The sequence below is a fragment of the Nothobranchius furzeri genome, chromosome 5, assembly GCF_043380555.1.
Source record: "Nothobranchius furzeri strain GRZ-AD chromosome 5, NfurGRZ-RIMD1, whole genome shotgun sequence".
Classification (NCBI taxonomy): domain Eukaryota; kingdom Metazoa; phylum Chordata; class Actinopteri; order Cyprinodontiformes; family Nothobranchiidae; genus Nothobranchius; species Nothobranchius furzeri.
In genome coordinates, this window is record NC_091745.1 from 1,854,717 (window position 1) to 1,878,526 (window position 23,810).

Sequence of the window (23,810 nt, forward strand, 5' to 3'; positions counted from 1 at the left end):
TCGTGCCTGGGAGTGCCAAAAAAGAAAGAGAGAGCTAGTGAGGTATGTGATGAATGTTTCCATCATGGCACAACATCTTGCAAGTCTTTAGAACTTCAGATCTTTTATAATTCTGATCCATTGAGAGGAACGGTTTGGAGCGGTCTGGGCCGTTGGACCCACGACAACACGCTCTGACCCATCCTGGACCCCTCCATGGACCCGATGCTTTGGACATTTGTTTTGTGATGCTAGCTTGCAGCCTCTGCTGTCTGCTGACACTCAGAATGGACGAAGCTTGTTAGAGCTGTTGTAGCTTGGATTCAACACAGTGAGTGGTTTACGGACAACGAACAGGGAAAGGTCATTTGGGACTGTGCTGCTGAATGAAACTCAGTGAGTTGTGCTTTTACAATGTCAGAAAGCCTTTTGTCACTTTAAACCCATTTTCAGCAGCAACCTAAAGTTCTTCTGCTTTTTTACCTGTCCATACCCCTTTTCTGTTTTGTCCTTATTCACCTGTAAAAACAAGCGCTCTGGGTGTTTCTGAATGACTGTCAGAGCAAAACGCTTCACAAAGCTTCTCAGGTCGACACAAAATAAACGTCCTGCTTGTGCAGCTTGTCAGAAATTATTTCTGCTTACCAAAACACTGTTAGGCAAATCACAAATGCCAGCTGAAATGTATCAGTGCAGCATCATGACTGCAGCATTAGCATCCATTAATCTACTGATTATCTCCACACATTTAATCACTCATCTCATGCATCAAAGTAAATCAATCAGTGGGCGACTAAAGTATGACAAATTACTTTCATATCATCTGCTGTGAGAAGCTCTGCAGCATCTTCACATGCAACGTTTTACAGCCATTTATGGCTGTCATTGATTTTAATTTAAAGGAATAAAATAAGCTAAACCCTGTTCTAAATTACACAAAAAAGAAATCTGTTGAAGGAACCAATTCGGTGCATATTTTCCTTGTTGTTCATGTGTGATCTTTTGAAGTAATCACAAAAGCATTTACACCCCAGCTTTCATTAGTATCTGTGAAGGGTATGGATGTCCTTTCTTATTTTAATCCTCTCTGAAGAAGACAACCAAGTCAGGTTCTGGAGCAAAGAAATCCTCACCACGGGATCAAATTCATGGTTGTCTGGAAAATGTGAATATCGGACGTTAAATGTAAGCTTTTAATTGATATATCTGTAAACTTTCCTTCTCAACTTCCTATTTATATTCTAATGCTGTAATACGTCTGTTTCAGGAAGAGGACAAGTTAAGTCACTTCAGGATTATATCTTCAAATAAAATCATTTTATTCTCAGACTTCATTCAAATGATGTCAACTATTTTTAAAAGGTAAATTTGACTCTTCTTGTTTTTTCTACAGTCTCTGATTGTCTACAAAACCAGCAAGTTTCCACTAATCCAAACTCAGAGGTAATGATTTTTGTCAGTCATCTCTTCTCTCCCTGAAGCAAATAAGCTGACAGATAAAGCTGTTGTCTCCTATTTGTGTGTGTGTGTGTGTGTGTGTGTGTGTGTGTGTGTGTGTGTGTGCGTGCGTGCGTGTGTGTGTGTGTGTGTGCACGCGTGCGCGTATGTGTGTGTGTGCATGCGTGCGTGCATGTGTGTGTGTGCGTGCGTGTGTGCATGCGTGCATGTGTGCACATCTATGTGTGCATGCGTGTGCACGCATGTGCGTGCATGTGTGTGTGCATGCATGTGTGCATGCATGTGTGCGTGCATGTGTGTGTATGCATGTGTGTGTGTGTGCATGCATGTGTGCGTGCGTGTGTGTGTGTGTGTGCGTGTATGTGTGTGTGCGTGCGTGTGCACGAGTGTGCATACATGTGTGTGTGTGCATGCGTGCGTGCGTGCGTGTGTGTGTGGGGGTTTCTGGGGTAATCGGACTCTCGGCCAGGACAGTAAACTTACCCAGAGCCATGTCATTTGCTCTGCCTCAGTGTGTTTCTGCTATAAAACACCACACTATCTGAGCTATTGGATTTGTTCAGCTTATCCGGTCTTCCACTGCTGCAACCTGATTGCACATTTAGTTGATTTAATTTGTTGTGCCTCTGACCAGACAACGTCGGGGGTTTGACACAATAGCTGCGGTGAGGAGCAACTCTCACATGTCTCTGTGTGAGCTGAGAGTCTTCTTCGTGTTACATGGGGACGTTAGTAAAGTGTCTTTGGCCCAGATTGAGTGGACTCATGGGACAGTGTTCTGCTTATAGAGAGACAATAAGAGGACCTCTGAAGTAAAGCTAATGAGCTCTAACACTCGGACATTAACCAAACCAAGCTATCTGCTCCTCTCTCTCTCTCTTACCTTCTATGAAGGAAGATAAATGACACTAATTTTGCGTGACAGCATGCCAGTTTAGAAACATGATATTTTATTTAATTATTTATTTTTGCAGGGATCAATTGTGCTGTTCTGGCTACAAACTCATTGACAGAAAGTCGTTGCAGTTTGAAGTTGTTATTGTGAAGAAACGACTTCTGCTCGTACGTTTGCAAATGTAATTATCATTCAGTTTCAAACTGATACATTTTGTGACCATGAATGGTTTTGAGTAATTGTGGGATGAATGAACCATCAGTATAAACACTGATTTAGAAGAATAAAAGACAAGTGCCCAAAGTAGGCTGGAAATCTCTTTTCTTTAAACATTGGTCACATGGCAGGATTCATAAGTAGTCGGCCGGTTTTCAAAGCATGAGAGAACACGCGTGGTGATTAAAATCACAGATGTACCAGTTTTGGTTCTACAATGTGTGGTGTGCTAGCCTGGCATGCAATTCTGTATATCACAGTCTGATCGCCACCCATTGACAGAGCCCAGTCGTGGGGCAGAATCTACGGCCATCCTTCAAACTGTCTCTGCATGCTATTTGACAGCGCTAGGACCAATCAGAGCAGCGAGCAACATGAAAGCAAAATCTTTTGCCACTGCTAGGGTTGGTCTAGATTTCAACACTGGAGGTGTTCAGCATCCCAACACAAACTACACACAAACCTCCCCGAACAGTAAAAATGTTACTTTGGCGAAAACAATTATGGTCGAGGAGGAGCGTGATGTGTGCTTTGCAGTGGTGCCTTGTGAGCTGATCGTGCACTGCTGTTTCTGGAAGAGAGCCAGAAGAGAGGTGAGCAGAACATGGCAGGATCTAGAGTGTTATGTCCTTATATTTAGACCTCTCACCTCTGCAGGCTGCACTATGAAGTGAAGGAGAATGAGGGACAAATGTGTCCATAGCTGAGTATTGTGCTTTGAGGTCATCATGCTTTGAGCAGATGATTAAGTGAGACACACAGGCTGCTGGTGTCTGAAAACTCAAGCTGAAAAACCAACTAACAAGAGTAAATGGACATTTAAACAAAAATGCAAATGTTTGACTACTATTGCTCTTAAAGGCTCGTAAGGTAGGCTTTTGTATTTGAATATTATGCAGCAGTAGCTTTTGCGTCTTCTTTGACAGTGTATGGTGGACTGCCCCATTGAATGGCATCCGTCGTGGTGAGTCTGTCACTTTGTTCGATGTCCAATATCATGTGGAGGCAGACATAGATTCCACTCTTGACTGAGAGCCATCAATGGGTCATGGCCAGACTATAATTACATATACAGGGTGAAAAGCCAGGCTAAAGTTTTTTACTCCCAAGTTAAAATTTCTCATCTGAGCCAGGAATATTATGTGTGAAATCAGTTTGTGTGTAGTTTTTGCTAAGCTGCTTTACACCACACAATGACTATGTTTACATGCAGCCGATATCTGTGTTATGATCGGGTTAAGGTCGGTATTCGCAGGGCCGGAGTGGGACACATTTTCAGCCCTGGAGTTTCAGACCCCAGACCGGCCCACTTAACGAATTATTATTAAAATCATGTTAGAACTTTATATGTATAGTCTACAAAAGCACACTACTCGGTAAAGCCTTGTAATTCAGCGTAAGAAAGAGTTGCTTTACAATGTAGGTTTATTTGAACATCAGTGCACATCTCCAACATTGTTCTTTACAACACATTCTCTAACAATATAACAATCCACCTTCTGTTCAAACAGCTGTTCTGAGATTTTCAAACCTTTAAAATGAAATGACTCAGCACTCCCTTTCACACTTTTTCCAGTTTCCCTAGACTCACCTGCACACAATTAAAATAATCATCTGTAAAGCTTTAGCACATTTGATATGGAAAACACATTTTTTGTAACCAATTAAAATATTTTCTATGGCAAAATATGCAGGCTTATTTCATTTTACTTTCATTCTAATAGCGATCTGTTGTGGGCTTTGTGCATTTACTAATAAAAATACAACAGGTCACTACTATTATTTGGACATTAAAATTATTATAATGAAACTGATGTTTGCTTGTTTGCACATGAGTTGGCTCACCTTCTATCCCAACAGGAGCAATACCCTCACTGCTGGCTCCTGGCTCTTCTTCTGACACTACATTGTGTGAAAATTGTCACAATTCAGCATTCATTTTCCTTTTTTACACGCTTTCTGATCAATGCTGAATCATCTAGCATTTTAGAACACTTTCATATAGAGCCAGGATAGTTTTCATCATATAAATTTTAATAATATTCAGTTCACTGACTCAATAAGTAATCCTACCTGTACATGCCCGCTCTGGAATGGTGGGTTTCTGCCTGGTGCTTATTAGGCCTACTGGATCTTGTGTTTGACTCTGAGGGGCTACAAGACAGTTTTGTGGCATCAGTCACATCATACTGTTAATTATATTACACAACGTTATGTCATGATGCCATATAATTCATTATTGATGCTCAATTAACTTGATTTGCAGTCGGTAAAGTTTAACATCTTGACTTGCCTTACCCGTTTTATCTTCATTTGAAGTTAAAGACCGCACGCTTGTTTGAGAAAAAAAAGGTGCTCATTTTTGCACATTTAGCTGCATCTGTTTCCAGCGCTTTCCTCTTTTTAATTCTTGCCTTCTCCGCGCCACCCTTGCTCTCTCTACTTTCCATCTTTCCGTCAACTGCGAGGTCACGTGGTGCGCACAGGCGCATATAGGGAAAAAAGAAAAAAAAAAACGAGCTGCAGCCTGCAGGTAGAGACAGCCGGGAGGAGCGTATGTGATCAGCCCGGCGGCCTCAGTGCCATGACTGAACACCGGCACCAAAAAAAATAAAAAATAAAATGATAAAAAACAAAAACGAGAGCACCGGCCCATGCGGCCCAAACATCGCGCGGCCCACCGGGAATTCTCCAGACCCTCCCGATTAGCCACTCCGGGCCTGGGTATTCGGGTTTCTGAGTTGATCAGAATAACCCGTTTACAAGCATAAATAGAAAGAGTTACCCCTAATTTGCATAACCCGATTTAAATGCAGACGCTGGGGTAGCGTCAGGATGTATGGACTACGTCCAGACGCAATATGCATCATATTTCGCTGTCTCTGTACTTTCGGCCGTCAACAAAAGACATAATGTTCATACTTTTCACGAGACCGATGAAGACAGAGGTTTCCTCGTCACTCCAAAAGTGTGGTGCTGTGCCGCGACTCGCCATGTTGCTCCCAACTTGTTGTTTACTTCTGGCGTTCTGGCGCATACAAGACGTCTCGCTACTCAAAAGACCAAGATTCCTTGCGAACAGAGCATGCGCAGAACACACGCTTTGATGGGGATATCCCGGTATGCGTTTACACGACCAAACATTCGGGTTAGAAAAGGGTTACCCCAGGTGTAGTAACCGGGTTTTTAAAAACCCGGTTATGAGCATATCCGGGTTTTTGGCGGTGTTTACATGGACCTGCGGAACCGGGTTATTGTGAATATTCGGGTTTTAAAAGGGTTACTGGCTGCATGTAAACGCACTGACTGTAGGACCAAAACAGCTCGTTCTGTGATTCTTTTATAATCACGTGTGGTCTGTTATGCTTTGAAAATTGTCTGACTATTTAAAAATCCTGCTGTGTGATTTGGGCTTTAGGTACTCTAGTAAAGAGCCAGTAGAGAGAATGAATTGAGTTTTAGTTTCCATGTAAACGCTGTGATTGTTGACCGTTTCTAATATTTCATTACTGGGCAGTGTCAAGATAAACACTTGTTTTGAAATGATTTCCCATTTCAGATCTGCAATTGCACTCATGTACTGAAACAAAACGACGTCTTTATCAGATGTTCAAATGCATCATGCAATTGTTGTTCTTTAAACCTGAAGAAAAAATACAAAAATATCTTGATTACAGCTTCATATGATAAAAGCTGTTTAGGCTCTGGTCCCAACACTCCAGCCACAAATACAGTCTCACATTTTGTATTTTTGTGCCACAGAGGTACACTTAATATCGATGTGCTGCAAACACACGCTTCGTCTCCATCTGTGCCACACAGAAGATCCAGGGAACCAATGACGGCACGAGACCCACGGATGCCTGGCAGTGAGCTGGAGGTTGGAAAATAACTCACTGGCTTTATGGCTCATTCACACATAATCGGTTTGTCCACATCAGGACACGAGCTCAGTTCCCAGGCCTCAGGGGGAAAACACACACTCTGACCTTTCCCCCCAATACGTTTACCTCATGAGCATCATGCAGGGAGGAGAGACACTTTCCCTTTTTTTCTGTGGAGCACTGTTATTTTCTCTAATAGGGGCCTGTGCCGTGTCCTGCTTTAGGCAGCCACATAACTGTTGAAACAATTTTATTTATCTACCACGTTCAAAAATATGACGGTTGTGACAAAAAGTGAAACCACACTCAAGTTTGCCTTTCTTACATTCATCATCAACCGCTGAAGAAGCAGCCATGATGCCTTTTTCACAAAGAGCATGGGTCGGAAAATCCCACAGAGCATCTCACTAATCCGTCACTGACAGAGAAGAGTGAAATTATCTCCTCAGAACAAAACAATTCTGTTTTCTTCTCACCTAATGAGCTCAGAACACCAAATCAAACACTAAAGGATTTATTCTCCCTGCAGCAAAAGGAGGACTTTATTTTTATTTCCCCTGAGAACATTTTCCGGATCTTGTCTCTCCTGATTGTCCCAGGATTTTTTCACCGTGGACCCTGACCACCCTGCAGTCCAGGGTGAGATGCAAAAGAAGGTCTCTCAACCTGTCCAGTTTAAATTAAACAGTGTTTTAAATGTTTTGCTCTCCAACATGCAACGCCAGCGTAAACATTCCAAAAGGAAAAGACGCTTCAGTGACAATAAAAAAGTGTGCTTTGTGGAAAAGTGGTTGTTCAAACCTCGGCCAAGCAGTGCAGCTAAAGGAAGAGTTCCTCCTGAACAGGAGGTCTGATGGGTCAGTAAAAGAACTGGTCCTCAGCTCATCAAACAGCAGCTGAAAAAAGAAAGGGTCGCCTGTTTTTGTCTTCAGAGTTCACCAACAAACAACTTCACATCAAACCGTCTTTCACATATACTAAATTTATTCTTTCACCATTTACACAGAGAGAAAATACAATATATGATGACCTGTTTACACCCGGATTCAGTCCGCGTTCCTTCACTGATCTGATGTTCACGCACACCAATACTGTACACAGCCACCTTTTAGGAGGAGGGAAACAGAAACACACTACTGGAAACTTTCAAAGATTACATTCAGACAGAACCACTTTGGTCCAAGAAAGGGAGTGACCCAAACTCACACGTACACGGCCACAAGTTACTTTTACTAAGTCCTTATTTTCCTTTCAGGTGTACAAAAATCCTTTTTCACCATGTGAGTGTGCGAGCTTCTCACCGCTGCGGCACACGTTTGTGTGTCCTGCTCCCAGCGCAATTATTGGACATTTACATGCTTTGGTACAACTCTCAGCAGATGTTGATGGAAAATAGCTTTCGCCTGCATTTTCTTTTTTTTTCTACCAACTGGCTGAAGCACAGCAGTTTTCTGACGTGACAAAAATGTTGCTGTTGTGCTCTAATTCGCTCTACGCTACATCAGGAGCCTGGCTTCAAAAGACAGAGCTGTTTCTCTTTGCCCCAAATAGGCAGAACCTCTGGGAACATCCTGGTTTGTTTTGACCTTTGAACTCCATGCTGCACTGGTTTACAAGCCTTTTAGCTGCTGATAGTAATTCATTATGCTGCAAAACACACAAATACAGAAACTCTTTCCATTCACACACATTCTCTCTCTCTCTCTCTAAAAGGCATAAAAGGAATTTGAATGCACAAATCAGCAGCATGAATACACTCATATATACACAATATTTACCAATTATAAATTAAAATTGTGCAAATAGTTACACATACAAGTCAAGTTAAGATGGTTCGGATGTTTTGTAGGAACTCAGACTGATTATGGTTTGCAGGTGGCTTAATTTTATTATTCCACATGCTAATGTACCTCTACGTTCCTCTTCTGAATGTTTATTAATGAAGTTTTGTTCTAGTAATAGGCTGTTGTCTCAGTCTTCACATCATTTGGTTGCATTTTTAACACTGTCCATAGAGAGATTTGGTGCATGCACTCATTAGTTATCTGCCTTGATTTGGTGGCACTTTATGGCATGCATGTTGAGCGGACGATGCGCCACAGTGCAGTAAATCTGCACATCAACACTTTAACAGAGAAGAAAAAACTTGTTTCAGAGGCGCTGTCACATTGAGCAACAAACCCGGATTCAGGTTTCATGCAAGAGCAGCTTTACAGGCCGCCTCCTTTGTGTATTTTGATTCTTTTCATTCATTTTTTCACTACGGATGAAATTAACAATTGATGCTGTAGCACTCCACTGACCTACATAAATAATACTTTTAAACTAAGGTCACTTCAGCTTATTTTGATTCTGAGCCAACCTTGGCTTTCTTTAAAAGTCTATGCAGGCCAGGGAGGACCTGGGGTGAGCAGCTGCCTGGTTCTCATGGACATTAACACTGTGGTCACCTTACCGCATGAGGTACTGAGAGCAGATCAGTAAAGACAAGATAACACACCAGAGCAAAGCATACACCATAGAAAACACATCTTCAGACTTTTGTGTGTGTGTGTGTGTGTGTGTGTCCAGACAGTCCAATGTCCAGTCTGTGTAGAACCACACAACACACACTAATCTGACAGCAAACACTAAAGCAGAGGCTTTTAGCTGGAACCCTGTTTTCTTGTCACATTTCTTTTGAATGTTGTTCTGCTTCCAGATGCTGTTGAAGAATTATTCAGTGGGCAGCAACTGTACATGGTTTGTTGTCTAACTTCTAGAGAGGTCCGTTCACAAGATTCAGCACCCTGTTGCTGCAGAGGTGTTCAGAGCTGACCACTCGGTTCTCTCCACTAAAGACCACTCCCACCAACAAGATCATCTCTTAACATCTAACCAGGACCATCACTCAGGGCCTGACAACAGCCTAAACTTCCAACTGTCTCCTTAAGTTGCTTTTCCATGTGTCAATCAAAGATGGCTCTCCACCTTAGCGATCTGCACCTCATAACACTGCAGCTTATCAGTGATGCTGATATCCTCCACCAACGTGCAGTTGCTGGTTCCTTCATTGTGCCGGGAAGAGCAGTCAGCTCCTGCTTTCCTGTGGACCATTCCGTTGTTGCAGCCAGCCACAAGCATGTGTGTCTCTTCTGGACTGCAGACCGGAAGAGAGGACTTGGTGATGTCTGGCAGGTGAGAGAGCTGGGAGATGTGGTTCAGCAGGCTGCCCGTCTTGGTGTTGGGGGTATTGCTGTAGGTGTGGCGGTATTCCTCCTCAATGTTCCTGCCTAGTTTCCAGCGCTTCCACTTCTTCAAGATCTCAGACTGCACCTTTAGAGAGAGAAAAACCACATAAAATATCAGCAGGTGGAACAGAAACATCTGTGGATGATTAAACTTCGTGCAGCTGAGGATACTCACCTCTTTGTTGACAAAACAGTACAAGATGGCAACCAGAAGACCCTGAGAGGACAACCATATGGGATTAGATTTGTGCCAATAGGATCAAGAAAAACACTTTGGAGAGCAAACAAATTTTAAGACATTGAGAGAAAAAACATTTGTTTCAAAAGAAAAACTTACGATCTGAATCAGATTCTTAAAATGATCAAGAAAATCACTGTGACGGTCAAACAAAAATTAAGAAATTGACAGAACAAAAATATTGACTAAAGGAAAAAAACATGTTTCAAAAGTAAAACTTGCTATCTGAATCGACTTCTTAAAATGAGTAACAAAGTATGTTTCCTTTTTCTGTTTGCCTCTATGTGTTTTTGTTATCAGTTTCCTTAGTTTTGTTCTCGCTGCTCACAGCTTTGCTCTCACTACCAGATTTGCACTTTCACTGTCTGGCTTTCTCCTTTGCAATCCCTGAGTTTTTGGTTGCAACCCTTTCGGGGTTGTGTCAGAATTGTAATGGTGTATTGCACCACAAGCATTTTTATTTCACAAGCTTGTTTGGCATGGAAATAATTACAACCCTATTTTTCTGTCACACCTAATACATACATAAACACACACCAATTTCTATGTCACAGCTGATGCCTTCATTAAATCTAATAAAATCTATAGTAACTATAGTCTGGTGACTAGTGTCTAGTTTAGCTACATTTAGCTTAGCTGGAGTAATAAAGTCTAACTCTGCCTCAACTGGTGACTTTTCTAATTCATTGTCAGCCAGACAAAATGTTGCTACAGAGAAACGCCCAAGGTACTGACCCCACAATAAAAAATCATGTCCACATTCATTTCACACAATCTCAAACGTCACACAAAAATTAAACTTTTAGCTCTGATTTAATTATTTCCTTATTCATATCAGTTTTCCCTTTGTTGTAGGTAATCTTCGGGTGTCAGCAGGAGGAGGCGACCACCTGCATAACGGAGCACCCTGGTTCTGAGCCAGTTGCACCTTTGTGCAGCTCTTTGGGGAGGCGATGCTCAGCAGGTTAAACAACTGTAAAATTGATTTTGGTCGTAGTTTTTGTTTAGATCTCATACATCACCAGTTTTTCTTACAGACACATGCCTCCATGTGGTCAGGTGGTGTTGGTGTGATCTGGGAGGGCACACTCATGTCGTCATCTCCTTGTGCCGTCTCCAGGATCATGATGGGAGTTCTCTGTGCCTATAAAGCAGGGGTATTTACTTCTGGGCCTGGAGGGCCGGTATCCGGCACGTTTTAGTTTTATCTCTGTTTCAACACACCTGATTTCAGTCAGCAGATAATTAACAGGCTTCTGCAGAGCTGCTGCACAGGTAATTCAACCACTGATTCAAGTGTGTTGGAGCAGGGAAACAACTAAAACGTGCTGGATACCAGCCATCCAGGACTAGAATTGAATACCCCTGCTATAAAGCCTTCCTCCCTCCTCCGGACTTTAAACATTAGTGTTTTATTACGGTTTACCTGATTTAGTAAATAAATCTCAATTTATAAATTTCCTGTTTTGGTGCCTGTCCATAAAATCCTGCATTAGACACAGAAAGCTGAATGGATGCCTTTCATTCACTTTGACATTCAATGTATTTTTAAAGATACACTTGAAATTAATATCAGCTGTTTAACAGAGTGGTGCAAAGTAATTGCTGATGTCATGATTTTTGCAATAACCTGACCTTCATGCAGAGAAACTCAGGAGACAAATGAGCTAAAAACAGTTTATTAAAATGTTTGACGGATGACTGAAGAGGTAACAGCTGGAGATCAGGAACCAGAAGCTTCTGCGAGGAAGAGCAGAGGTTAGTAAGAGGCAACAGGTCAGGGTTTTCTTAGACTGTGCGGGTAGCTTACAGAGACTGAGAAACGCCACAGAGATGGAGCCACAGGTTTTAGTGTTTAAAGATCAGAAGGCCCTGAGGTAAAATTGAGTGTTAGTAATGACTAAAGAATAACTTACAAAAGGAAAAGTTTAGGTCCTTACGGTCTGAAGTTGTAGCGCAGACGGGAGACAGCAGAATGGTGGAGAAACAACCAGAAGTCTGGGAGAATGACAGCATGAGTAGCAAGCGGGTGAGCAGAAGGTAGTGGGTAAGCCGACTGCCAGTACGGTTGTGTGATCAGGAGCTTTAAGGAAAGAATTTCCATAGATCTGCATAGAAAATGAGAACGTAAGTTTGAAAAACGGCAGAGTCATGGGCTAGATATGGGTTAAAACACTCTGATGAGTGACCAGCTACCAGCTTTTATTCAAGGATGGGGTAACAGGTGTGTGTGAGGATGTGCCTGCCCCATGAGAAGAGTTTTCAGGTAAGCCTCTCCATGGTGCTCTGCAATGGTGACTAGCAAGGCTAAGGAAGAGATTAAAGGGAACACAAACCCAGGACTCCGACCCAAACTCCTAACAGCAACACGACGACTCCTCCAACAGGCGGTTGTTCCACGGGAGTACAGTCACGCGCAGCTGCCCGAAGTTCAGCATCAGGCAACCTGAAGGCGATGTAATCATACGTGGCTTCTGAGCATGCAAGTTTACTCTAGCTGTACAGCGTACAATAATAATAAAGATTTATATTCTGTTGTGTTGCTCATCTTACAGGTTCTTTTAAAATCTTAACCTGTGCCTGATTACAGCAGGTCGTTCAGGTCTTTTGAACTAGACACAGAGAGGTTCAGGCACAGGTACTTAGTCAGACTCCTGATATGCTAGAGCATCCACCACCACAGACTCCTGATATGGTAGAGCATCCACCACCACAGACACCTGATATGGTAGAGCATCCACCACCACAGACGCCTGATATGCTAGAGCATCCACCACCACAGACTCCTGATATGGTAGAGCATCCACCACCACAGACACCTGATATGCTAGAGCATCCACCACCACAGACGCCTGATATGCTAGAGCATCCACCACCACAGACGCCTGATATGCTAGAGCATCCACCACCACAGACGCCTGATATGCTAGAGCATCCACCACCACAGACGCCTGATATGCTAGAGCATCCACCACCACAGACTCCTGATATGGTAGAGCATCCACCACCACAGACGCCTGATATGCTAGAGCATCCACCACCACAGACTCCTGATATGGTAGAGCATCCACCACCACAGACACCTGATATGCTAGAGCATCCACCACCACAGACGCCTGATATGCTAGAGCATCCACCACCACAGACGCCTGATATGCTAGAGCATCCACCACCACAGACTCCTGATATGGTAGAGCATCCACCACCACAGATGCCTGATATGCTAGAGCATCCACCACCACCGACTCCTGATATGGTAGAGCATCCACCACCACCGACTCCTGATATGGTAGAGCATCCACCACCACAGACTCGAACAATAGGTCCATATGCTTGTCAACTGGAAACAATGGAAAAAGATTACCATTAGTACAGATATTTATCCATAACCATCACTGTGGGTTTATTATACAGCCTATGAACTACATGAGGTGGGATTGGTCTGCAGTAGGGATGTGTATTTTTGACTGAATTTATTGTAGGAATATTCAATAAATAGTCCAAACTGACACTTAACATGTATAACATGAGTTATCTGAACCATAATAGCGAGATTTAAATTTCAATGCTGGAAACAAAACCCAATGCACACTGCTGCCGACTAGCGGTCGACATTTAAAGTGCACCAAAAACAAAGAAAATACACAAATGTTTGCATGTAAATTCTTCCAAAAATTAGATACACTGCTTTTGAAAATCGATGTAATATCTCAGGAAAATATATCACCATATATAGCCATATCGATATTTTAGAGACACAGTTTGAGAATATCGATACAATATCACTGGGAAAATATATTGCGATATATTGTCATATTGATATTTTCTTACATCCCTTGTCTGCAGTGTTCTTTGTGTACACTATGGTGTGTCTTAGCTCACCAGCTGCAGTTGATGCATGTGGCCGTGTAGCACTTCCATTGTAATGCAATGCAGTAATTTTCAATCTAAAAAGAAAGAAAAGAATAAATCAATAGCTTTTAGACAAAAATATAGATTTTATGTAAAAATTAATTAAAAGCATGTATTAAACTCATTATTGATTGTCTGCCCTGGATAACATTCTTTTGATGAAGAATACAGAACACGTGACAGAAAGCACATTGAATCTGATTTGTCCTGTTCTGACAAACAAATGTCAGATCTGTATACTGGTAAGAAATTTATTATCAAACACACTCACTTAGATAATTATTCAGTCAGAGTTACATCATATAATCCATTCGTTTCACTGAAAAAGGAGCAGGCAGAACTATGAACTTGTTTAGCCCATCCAAGTAACATGGAATAAAAAATGCATTTATCTGTATGTAAATGTAGTTTAAATGTCCTCCCACAATAGCTCATGTAGATTCTGTCTGAGTTATACCATAAAAATCCTGCAGTTCCACTAAAAGAGTGTTCACCTGCAAAACAGCCTGTTAGCTCAGCTTTCTGCTGCTTCCTCTGTAGCAAGTTAGCAGTACACAGGTTAGCTCCAGTAGCTGCAAAGTCTCTGATGTTCCATAGGTTCCTGAAAAATTAGCAAACTTATTAACATAAACTGCAATAATTAATTCCATGAACCAGTAATGAATATGTTAAGATGTGTTTTAATACGTCTCTCTGGAACAATAGACCATTGTCCTGAGGCTAGCACAATGGCTCGCTTAGCAGCTCGCTAGTGAGCTAACGTCTGGTTAAAACCAACTTAAAAAGTGGCTTAACTTACAGATTAACTAAGAAAAGATCAAATATATTATCAATACTCACTTTAGATCCTCAGTAGACACCACAGACAGCAGAAATAACGTGTTTGGGGCTCAAAATTCATGTTGTTGACCGAGGTGGGGGGAAAAAAAGTCATAGGCTACATCACTTCCGGGTCACTGAACTGTCACTCAAGAGAAACCACTGTCCTATGGGAGAGGACTTCTCAGAAGTCCCACCCACCGAAAGGGTTGTGTCAGAATTGCAACCAAAAACTCAGGGATTGCAAAGGAGAAAGCCAGAAAGTGTAAGTGCAAATCTGGTAGTGAGAGCAAAGCTCTGAGCAGCGAGAATGAAACTCAGGAAATTGATAACAAAAACACATAGAGGCAAACAAAAAAAGGAAACATACTTTGTTACTCATTTTAAGAAGTTGATTCAGATCGTAAGTTTTTCTTTTGAAACATTTCATTTTCTCTCAATGTCTTAATATTTGTTTGATCTTCAAAGTGTTTTTCTTTATCCTATTGGCACAAATCTAATCCGATACAACCAACACTAGCCATGACAGAAATAGAGTGAAAGAAATGCATTTAATATACAAAGATGCTGATATGTTTTGGCACTTCAGATGTACACATTTTGGGCCACTTTGACAAGTGCTTCTGTGAAGTCTCAGTGCTTTTGCAGAAATAACCTTACACTGCATCCTTGATGGAGTGGACGTGTAAAACTTTAAACAATAATGTTTGCACATTCTGCTTTTAAATGTGGAAGACCGGAGTAATCTGAAACATCAAATGTTTGTTTTTCTCCCATAATTGGATTCAAGACCAAAGTGCCGACTTGCAGAATAAAAATGTACCCCATCTCCTAAATCTCACATGAATATTTTACTAATAAAGAAGTGTTTTTCATCTGGCGATTCCAGTCAACTGAGATTCTGATTAGCATGATTCTAGTCCTGGACCCTCCACTGATCAGGCCTATTCCGTTCTAGTGACTGCTGACCTTCCATGAGGAATGGCATTCAATAGAATTCAAATAGAAACATTTAAACTAAAGTTAGTACTTTTTCACCGGTCAGAGCTGAACAACTATCTGAAAACGGCATTAACCCTCAAAACCATTTCCACTTATTTCTACTAGACACCATCATTGGTTTAGCTGCCATTTTGGACGAACTTAGAGGAAATTCCTACTGGACGCACCTGCAGTAACACTGTGTGCTGCTAGTGATGTAACCTTTAATGCAAATAACCACCGGTAAAGCTTTATAAAATGATGTTGCATAAACTGCTGTGCAGGTTTAGAGACTGGAACTCTGCAACAGTACAGACAAGACACTATCCTTTTCTAACTTTTGTACATCAACTTACTTTAAATTGGCCCCAAATAACCCTTCAAACTTAGTTTGAGACCAAACAAGTCTTTCATACAAATTCATACGACAAGGATTTTGTTCTGCCTGCTGCTCTTTATTCCCTTCAGCTAAATCAAATCTGTTTTTATTATTTTTCAACAACAGCTGCAAAGCTGCTCTGCTGCAGAATATCAGACACATTTTCTCAGTGTGGTCCACTAAGAAAACAACTCACCGAGCAGCTGCGTGTGTTTAGGAGAACTATGTTACCGAGTTGAATGAACAGAGGACACTTTTTAAATCTGTCTGATTCATCAGTGCAGGGTTACTAATACACTGTAAGCATAGCAAATATACTCAAAGCTGAAGAAAAGACCCTATAACATTAAAATCTGTTAAAACAGTTTTTTACTGAATGTGATGAACATGTGCTTTTGATGCAGATCTGTGTTTCTGAAGAAAGCACAGCTGCACTAGCCTGGCAAGCCAGACTAAATAAATGTATTAGACCAAACTTTGCAAAGCAAGAATTTGGTCTAGTTCACTAGGCTACAGCTGCACATGTGTCCCCCTCCAGTTTTTCTTCAGGGATCATCTCTACATCATCCTGTCTCTTGTTCTGTTTCTGTGACTCATCCATCATCTCGGACTCCTAAACTTAAAGGTCTGCCATCGTGTTGGCGTGACACAGTGGTTAACAGTCTGTATGGATAATTACAGAGTATTAAAATAATCCGTTCTGACACCAGCTCTAAACAACTCCTCTAAATTTGGAATCGGTGTCTAGATGCATGAAAATGATCAGTGAGTGCAGAAATAGCTTTGGGTTTGGATTTGAAGTTGTGTTTTTTTCCAACCTGGAATGAGGAGAAGAAGAGGTCAAGGAAGAGTTTAGTGAGACGTAAACTGATGGTTCCTTTGGTGGACTCGTCTGTCACAAAGATAAAGACCACCTGATGGATCCCCAGAAGTGGGATCAGGGTCAGAGTCGACTTTGCCAACCTGAGAAATTAAAAAAAAAAACATGAACTGAGCTCCAAGGAAGAACATGCAAAACCCAAATGTCTGCAGGAAAAGTTGTTTAAAGTCACCTGAATTTATAATCTGTGTATCTCATTTGGTGTGCGCGGAGTTTGGAAATAAGAATTTTGATGATATGGATGAAGATCAGGAAGTTAACCTGTGAAAAGCAAAAAGACAACAGATGATCGTGTTGCAAAAATATTGCTTATTTTAAAAAGTAAATACTTTCACAGTTTTTTCTGTTAAAGTTAAGCTGTATGAAACTGTTTTACTTAGATTTAATGTGAGTTTAGAAGATTTTTAATGCCTGTGACTCAATTTGAAAGAATTTGAATAAAACTGGATATTTATATTTCATTTCTGTTTATTCCATAATCTATTAACCTAAAGCATGAGTTATTGTGATTTGCAACCGTGTTGAATGGGAAAAAGACAAAATAGGTGAAAAAAAAAAACGTTATTGTACCGTATTAAATGTCAAACATGATTTTATTTACTGTTATATTTATTGCTGTTTTTTATTTTCTGCCAGATGCAAATGGAAAAGATGCACCAGAGGAATTCCCCACAAACTTCTGGATTTGAAGTGAAACCTCAGACGTTTTTCACTGAAAGACTTCTAGAGTGAAGCCATTCCTATTGAAAACACTGGGTATTGCTGAATTTATGATCTGATTTAATATTTATAATATATTTCTTGTGCTTCTTTCCGTCGTGCTTGAAGGGCTGTTATTATCTGCTTGGCAAATTTTCTCCTAAATATTAAATTAGGAGACTGAAAAGAAGCTAGATGTTCATGGAAGATAAAAACATACTTATATTGACAAAAATCCAAACTTCACTGTGAGTACATTTGAATGAGTAATTCACAAAAACGATTTCAAATGAAGAAACAAAAGTTTAAAACCCACTGGAGGCTTTGCAACATCCCAAAATGCAGCATTCCCTCAAATGGTTCAACTAAATAAAACGATCCTAAGAGTGTTATTAATGATCCATGACCCGAAGCACACCATCATTAAAACTGATGGAGGCGGAGTAATAGCAACGACATGCATGGCTTCCAGACGCTCTGGGTCACTTGTGTTTATTGATGACGAGACAGAAAACAGAAGCAGATGCTTGAAATCTGCAGTTTGCTGCAAAACTGACTGGATGCTGCTTCGTAGAGCAGACAGAATATGACCAGAATGTGCACCGTCATATTTTATAGGATAGAGGGAGGAGGTTAGAACAAGTTAATGAGTCCAAATCACAAAACTATAAATTACTGTGTGTAGGATGACAAAACTACAAATTCACAAAAAGTACAAGTGTTTAATGAGCACCTTAAGAGAAAAAGTCAACTAAATGTCCAAATAATCCCACGTCTAGCATTTATTAAATGCATTTACAGTAAATGGAAAACAGCAGCAGATTATTTTAGGCTGCCTTTTCACACCATCTGGCATTTAAAAGAAGCAGCAGGCATTCTTCTGATGAAAAACTCACATGACGTAACCTTTAAGGTTTTAATTTTTTAGAGTTTGAATTAAGAAAACGTGCCAGAACTCATTTAGACGTGCAAACATTTTCTAGGTGTTATCTTGAATCTGTTCAGTACCAAAAAGCATTTGTTTGTTCTGAATGTGTGATTGTCCACTTCTATTTCATGTATGTTCCTTTATGATTCAAGATTAGCAGAAAATGTCACCTAATTGGGAGGAATCCTCTTATTCACACGTTGTTTATCTGTTTCTATTTTTACTCTGATATTGATCTCAAAATGGAGGACGGTCCTCCCATTCCTACAAAACTCCTACAGAGGAATTCCTGCAGGATACAGGCCACTTAGCAGGACGATTAATGCGTGGAAAAAGCCAGGATGTCTGACTTCTCATAGAAGCCACAACCAATCAGGGCTTCACACGTGTGCAGATCTGATGCTCGTAGAGCACACGTGAACTGTAGCTCATCCTGTTTACTGGTCCAAACTCGTATGATTCTGCACATGCTGCTAGATCCGAAGCACAACCAGCCTTTTACATGTCATGGATAAATGAGGTGTGTTTTTATTGTGAAAACATGCTGCAGTCAGGTTATCCTAACCCTTTAAGATCAGGAGATAATGTAAATTCTAGTGCCAAAGTTAGAACAAAAAAAAGAAAAGAAGCACAAAGATTTAGAAGACATTACCACAACAGCAACGAGTATGGGTGCACGGATTATCCACCAGTAATTCATGTTGATGTTTTGCTCCCAGCACCTGAAAAGGAAATACATTTAAACCAGTAACCAGTCCTGTCTTTAACACCAGACTGAACTGGTGTTTTTAACTCAATGAGGTGAATGTCTAACGTTTTACCCAACAACACTGGAAAACATGACATCCAGACAAATCTCTGCTTTCTTGTGCTGAGAAACGTCCATGGTGACATCAAACATTTAGACTTTTTGTTTTTACAAATGCTGACCATGTGTGGCAACCACAACAAATAATGGCATAATTTAAACTCAGAGCTAAACAAACTCTGGAAACTAATAAAAGGTGGATTATTTTACCAAAGGTGTGTCTGGAGTTGAACCAACTAAATAGTTTAGACAATTTTTGCCAACTAAAAAAAAAAATCAACATCAACATTGCCCAAGTACACTGAACAAATACTTTGTGGGTAGCAGAGTACAGCTTTGTAATGGAATGAAATGACTGTTTTCCACCTAAAAGTAATTTGCCCCTCTCCTCTGACACAGAACTAGTCTGCATGAGATATTGCCTCAAGGTCTCGTGCATTTGCTCTAAACTGCTTCCTTTCCAGCCCAAGAGAAGAATGAAGAAAAGGACTCTCTCCTTTTAATAAATCAAAGAACTCTATTTTTAATAAAGCTAATCAAACAAAGTGTTAGTCAATAATAAGATGTGACCAATCTGTGATATCAAAATATCAATTACTTTATTATAATCCTATAGAATATAATACGTAATATGACTTTAAATGTTTCCACTAGGACTGATCACACATAGCGTTAAAAGACATGACACATTGCTTTTACTGATCCAATCAGAATCTGCCAGATCTGATGGAGGCGTGGTTTTGGTGGTTCTTGGTAAATCTGTCATCTTTTCATTCGACCATAAACCAAAACATCCAAAGTATAAAACTATGTCCACGTCATCTTTAACGCCAGTTCAAAGCGTTCTAGAGAAGTTGACGGAGTGGCCAATCCGTAACTCGCCTCTTCAGCCGAAAGAACCAACGACAAGCTGGATAAACCTGTTGCCGTTCCACCTGCTGCAACAGTTCCTTTCAGAATAACAGCTGAACCATCACGACCCCATTTTGGGTCTCGTTAGATGCCGATAAACTGTCGTGACCCGGAAGTATCTCAAAGACTGGACTGATCGGCTGCCGCTGCTGTTCTACAAGCTTCGGCTCCAGGAAGGTCCAAGCTGGACCTCTACACCTCCTGATCTAGACGGGGGCTTCCACTAGGGTACGTAGGCCGACAGAATGGCGTCAAATGTGTTTATGAATCTCCTAATCAAAGCTTAGCTCAAGGCATCACCTTCATTCCCACCAGAACTAATCATTTCTTCGCATTTGCTGGTTCTGAACAACATTCCACACTACACCATTCTCCGTCTCATTCCATCTTAGTTACACCATACATTTAGTGTTAAAGTTAGTCTAGTTTTAATTTGTTTATTAATAAATCTTTAAACTTTTAAAACTTGACTCTTTCTTCTCTTGTCTCTGAGTTAATACGAAGTGGTTACATAATCCCTGCAATAAAAAGTTCCAATCTTCTGATTAAACAGTACCCACAGATCCACAAGGTTGATTTCATATTTCCCATGGAATCTTATGTCTTATGGCTCATTAAATAACATGTATTTTAACTAGTTACAGCTTTGTATTTATTTTAATGAAAAACAAACAAACAAAAAAGAAGGGGACACACAACAACACAACAGGAGCAAGCTATCACTGAGTGAACCTAATGAGGAAATATAAAATAAGCATTGTTTTACTGAACAATCACACGATAATAAATCGCAGCACATTAAGTGCCAACCACAGCCTTAAGACATGTGTTGAACGTGCCCAAGTCCATACTTCTGAGAGCACCATATGAGCACCTGTGAAAGTACCCGCGCTTGTATATGTAAGGTTTCTCTATAGGAGCGTCCAATAGAGAGTGTGAGGGGCCACAGATCAGTGCGGGCATCGTCTGGCCTACGTCAGCTGATGCCACCACCCCATCCCACTTGCACCCACAACCCTCAGTATCTAAGTGCAGTTTAAAATTGGAAGTGGGCACCGGCACTCGGGATAAGGCTGAAAAATCCCCCTGCCAAATGCCGTTGAATGTGTTCACTCCCAAGGCCCTAAGTGTGTGTTTGCGTGGAATGTCACTGGTGGAAGTGTTTAAGGGGCAAATAAAATTGGGGGGCAGGTTGCCACAGAAATGCGGAAATGGGGTCCATACCCGCACCCTCTGACTTGTCCGCCCCCAAGGTCCTATGTGCATGTTTGTGTGATGATGTGAGGGAGAAGGAGGAGAAAAATGTGTGGGGATGGGGAGGAATGGCTGGTTGGACAAAAGCCATCCAGGGAGCCAGCTCCCCCACTGGCCCCAATGGGCACCTCCGTTCCCAAAATGTCCCCAGGGCATAAATAAAGATTGATGCACCATCTCTTGCATCATCTCTTTTCCCTCAAAAATTAAGCAAAAGTTTCTCACATACAGGTGCAGCCATGATGGTTTTTGGGTACCAGTGGGGAAGTGGTTCTGAGAGTCACACCAACTCACCTGGGATTTTTAGCCCATCTATCCATCCATCCATCTATCCATCCATCCATCCATCCATCCATCCATCCATCCATCCATCCATCCATCCATCCATCCATCCATCCATCCATCCATCCATCCATCCATTTTCTTCAGCTTATCTAGGGTCGGGGCCCAGACTTCCCTCTCCCCAGCCACTTGTGCCAGCTCTTTCGAGGGAATCCCAAGGCGTTCCCTGGCCAGATGAGAGACATAGCCCCTCCGATGTGTCCTGCGCCTCCATTTAGGCCTCCTCCCGGTTGTACGTGCCCGGAAAACCTCACCAGGGAGGCATCCTGACCAGATGCCCGAGCCACCTCAACTGGCTCCTTTCGATGTGGAGGAGCAGCGGATCTAGTCCGAGCCCTTCCCAGATGGTCGCGCTTCTCTCCGTAACTCTAAGGGCCCCAGCCACTCTGTGGAGAAAACTCAGCCGCTTGCATCAGCGATCTCATTCTTTTCTACCCGAAGCTCGTGACCATAGGTGAGGGTAAGAACGTAGATCGACCAGTAAATCGAGAGCTTCGCCTTCTGGCTCAGCTCTCTCTTCATCACAATAGATCAGTACAACGCCCATATCACTGCAGATGCTGCACCAATTCGCCTATCGATCTCACGCTCCAGCTTTCCCTCACTTTTGAACAAGACCCGAGATACTTAAACTCCTCCACTTTAGTGATTTTAAGCACAAAAAAATATATGACTAAAATATTTTCAGTATTAAATCAAATCAAATCAAAGCTTTGTTTATAAAGCGCCTTCCGCAACCCTGTCGGGAAGCCCAAGGCACTGAACATAGTACATGATATTATTTATTATAGTATTATATAGTTACATTATAGTATTTATTATAGTATTAGGTTACATTGTTTATTATCATGAATAGTTTTTGTTAATTATTCGCATCCTTCCAAGTTCGGGTCCTCTGCCAGATTTCTGGGAACTTGAGGGTTTAGAATCTTAGCTGTTCCTGGAACTGCACTTTTCTGGACTGAGATATCTGATGTTTTTCCTGGGATCTGCTTTAGCCACTCTTCCAGTTTCAGGGTTACTGCCCCGAGTGCCCCGATGACCACAGGCATCACCTCCAGACTTGTTCATGTTTTCCTTTGAGGCCCTGGTACTTCTCTAGTTTCTCATGTACCTTTGTCCTGATGTTGCAGCGCTTGGTATTGCCACATCAACCACAACAGCTGTCCTCTGTTGTTGGTCCACCACCACCCTGTCTGGTTAGTTCTCCACCACCATTTTGTCAGACTAGATCTGGAAGTCCCACAGGAGCTTGGCTATCTCGTTCTCAACCACCTACAGGGGTGTTCCCACTTTGACCTTGGGGCTTCTAGTCCATACTCTGCACAGATGTTTCTGTACACGATACCAGCCACTTGGTTGTAATGTTCCATGTAAGCTTTTCCTGCCAGCATCTTACACCCTGCAGTTATGTGGTGGATTGTCTCAGGGGCCTCTTTGCATAGCCTACACCTTGGGTCTTGTCTGGTGTGGTAGGTCTTGGCCTCTGTTGCTCTGGTGTTCAGGGCCTGTTCCTGTGCAGCTATGATGAGTGCCTCTGTGCTGTCCTTCAGACCAGCTCTTTCTAGGGGCTTATGCTCCCACGATGGTATTTCTCCTCCTCTGTTTGACATTGTCTGAGACATTCACTGAGCACGTCATCTGTTGGGGCCTTGTCCTTGAAGTACTTATGGATTTTGGATAATTCATCCTGGACAGCGGCTCTCACCCTCACTAATCTTCTGCCTCCTGCCTTACAGCTAGTGTACAGTCTCAGGGTGCTGGATTTGGGATGAATCCTCCATGTATGATTAGTAACTTCTGTGTCTCAACATCTGTTGTCTGTATTTCTTCCTTTGGCCAGCTTATTATTCCTGCAGTGTATCTGATTACTGGCAGGTCGTAGCTGTTTATTGTTCGGATCTTGTTCTTGTCATCGAGCTGACTTCATAGGACTTGCCTTATTCACTATAGGTATTTGACTGTGGCTCCTTTTCTTGTGGCCTCATCAAGGTCA

General features: G+C 41.7%; 2 protein-coding genes across 8 annotated transcripts in view; both read right to left on the minus strand.

Annotated features, from left to right (window-relative positions):
• Positions 1–7,393: 7,393 nt before the first annotated feature.
• Positions 7,394–23,810, minus strand: part of gcgra (glucagon receptor a) — a 61,555-nt gene continuing 45,138 nt past the window's right edge. For both annotated transcript variants that reach the window (XM_054740114.2, XM_015948417.3), the window contains exons 10-14: positions 19,151–19,220; positions 17,044–17,132; positions 16,810–16,954; positions 9,838–9,879; positions 7,394–9,747 (exon numbers count right to left, since the gene is read on the minus strand). In XM_054740114.2, the coding sequence (XP_054596089.1) occupies positions 9,385–9,747; positions 9,838–9,879; positions 16,810–16,954; positions 17,044–17,132; positions 19,151–19,220 (709 nt within the window). In that variant the 3' untranslated portion in view covers positions 7,394–9,384. The remainder of the gene's footprint in view (positions 9,748–9,837; positions 9,880–16,809; positions 16,955–17,043; positions 17,133–19,150; positions 19,221–23,810) is intronic.
• LOC107378289 (uncharacterized) lies at positions 11,564–15,976 on the minus strand. Of its 6 annotated transcripts, XR_011520604.1 has the most exons (6): positions 14,653–15,976; positions 14,307–14,413; positions 13,783–13,847; positions 11,841–13,240; positions 11,711–11,772; positions 11,564–11,640 (listed from the first exon to the last, which is right to left on the minus strand). XR_011520604.1 is itself a non-coding variant. In XM_054740116.2 (4 exons), the coding sequence occupies exon 4, from the start codon at positions 13,227–13,229 to the stop codon at positions 12,543–12,545; it is 687 nt and encodes a 228-aa protein (XP_054596091.1). In that variant the 5' UTR covers positions 13,230–13,240; positions 13,783–13,847; positions 14,307–14,413; positions 14,653–15,976; the 3' UTR covers positions 11,564–12,542. The 6 variants fall into 6 exon arrangements, 3 of the variants coding, with proteins under 3 accessions (XP_054596091.1, XP_070407432.1, XP_070407431.1); XR_011520605.1 differs by having other exon boundaries at positions 11,564–12,008; positions 12,237–13,240; XR_011520603.1 differs by having other exon boundaries at positions 11,564–11,772.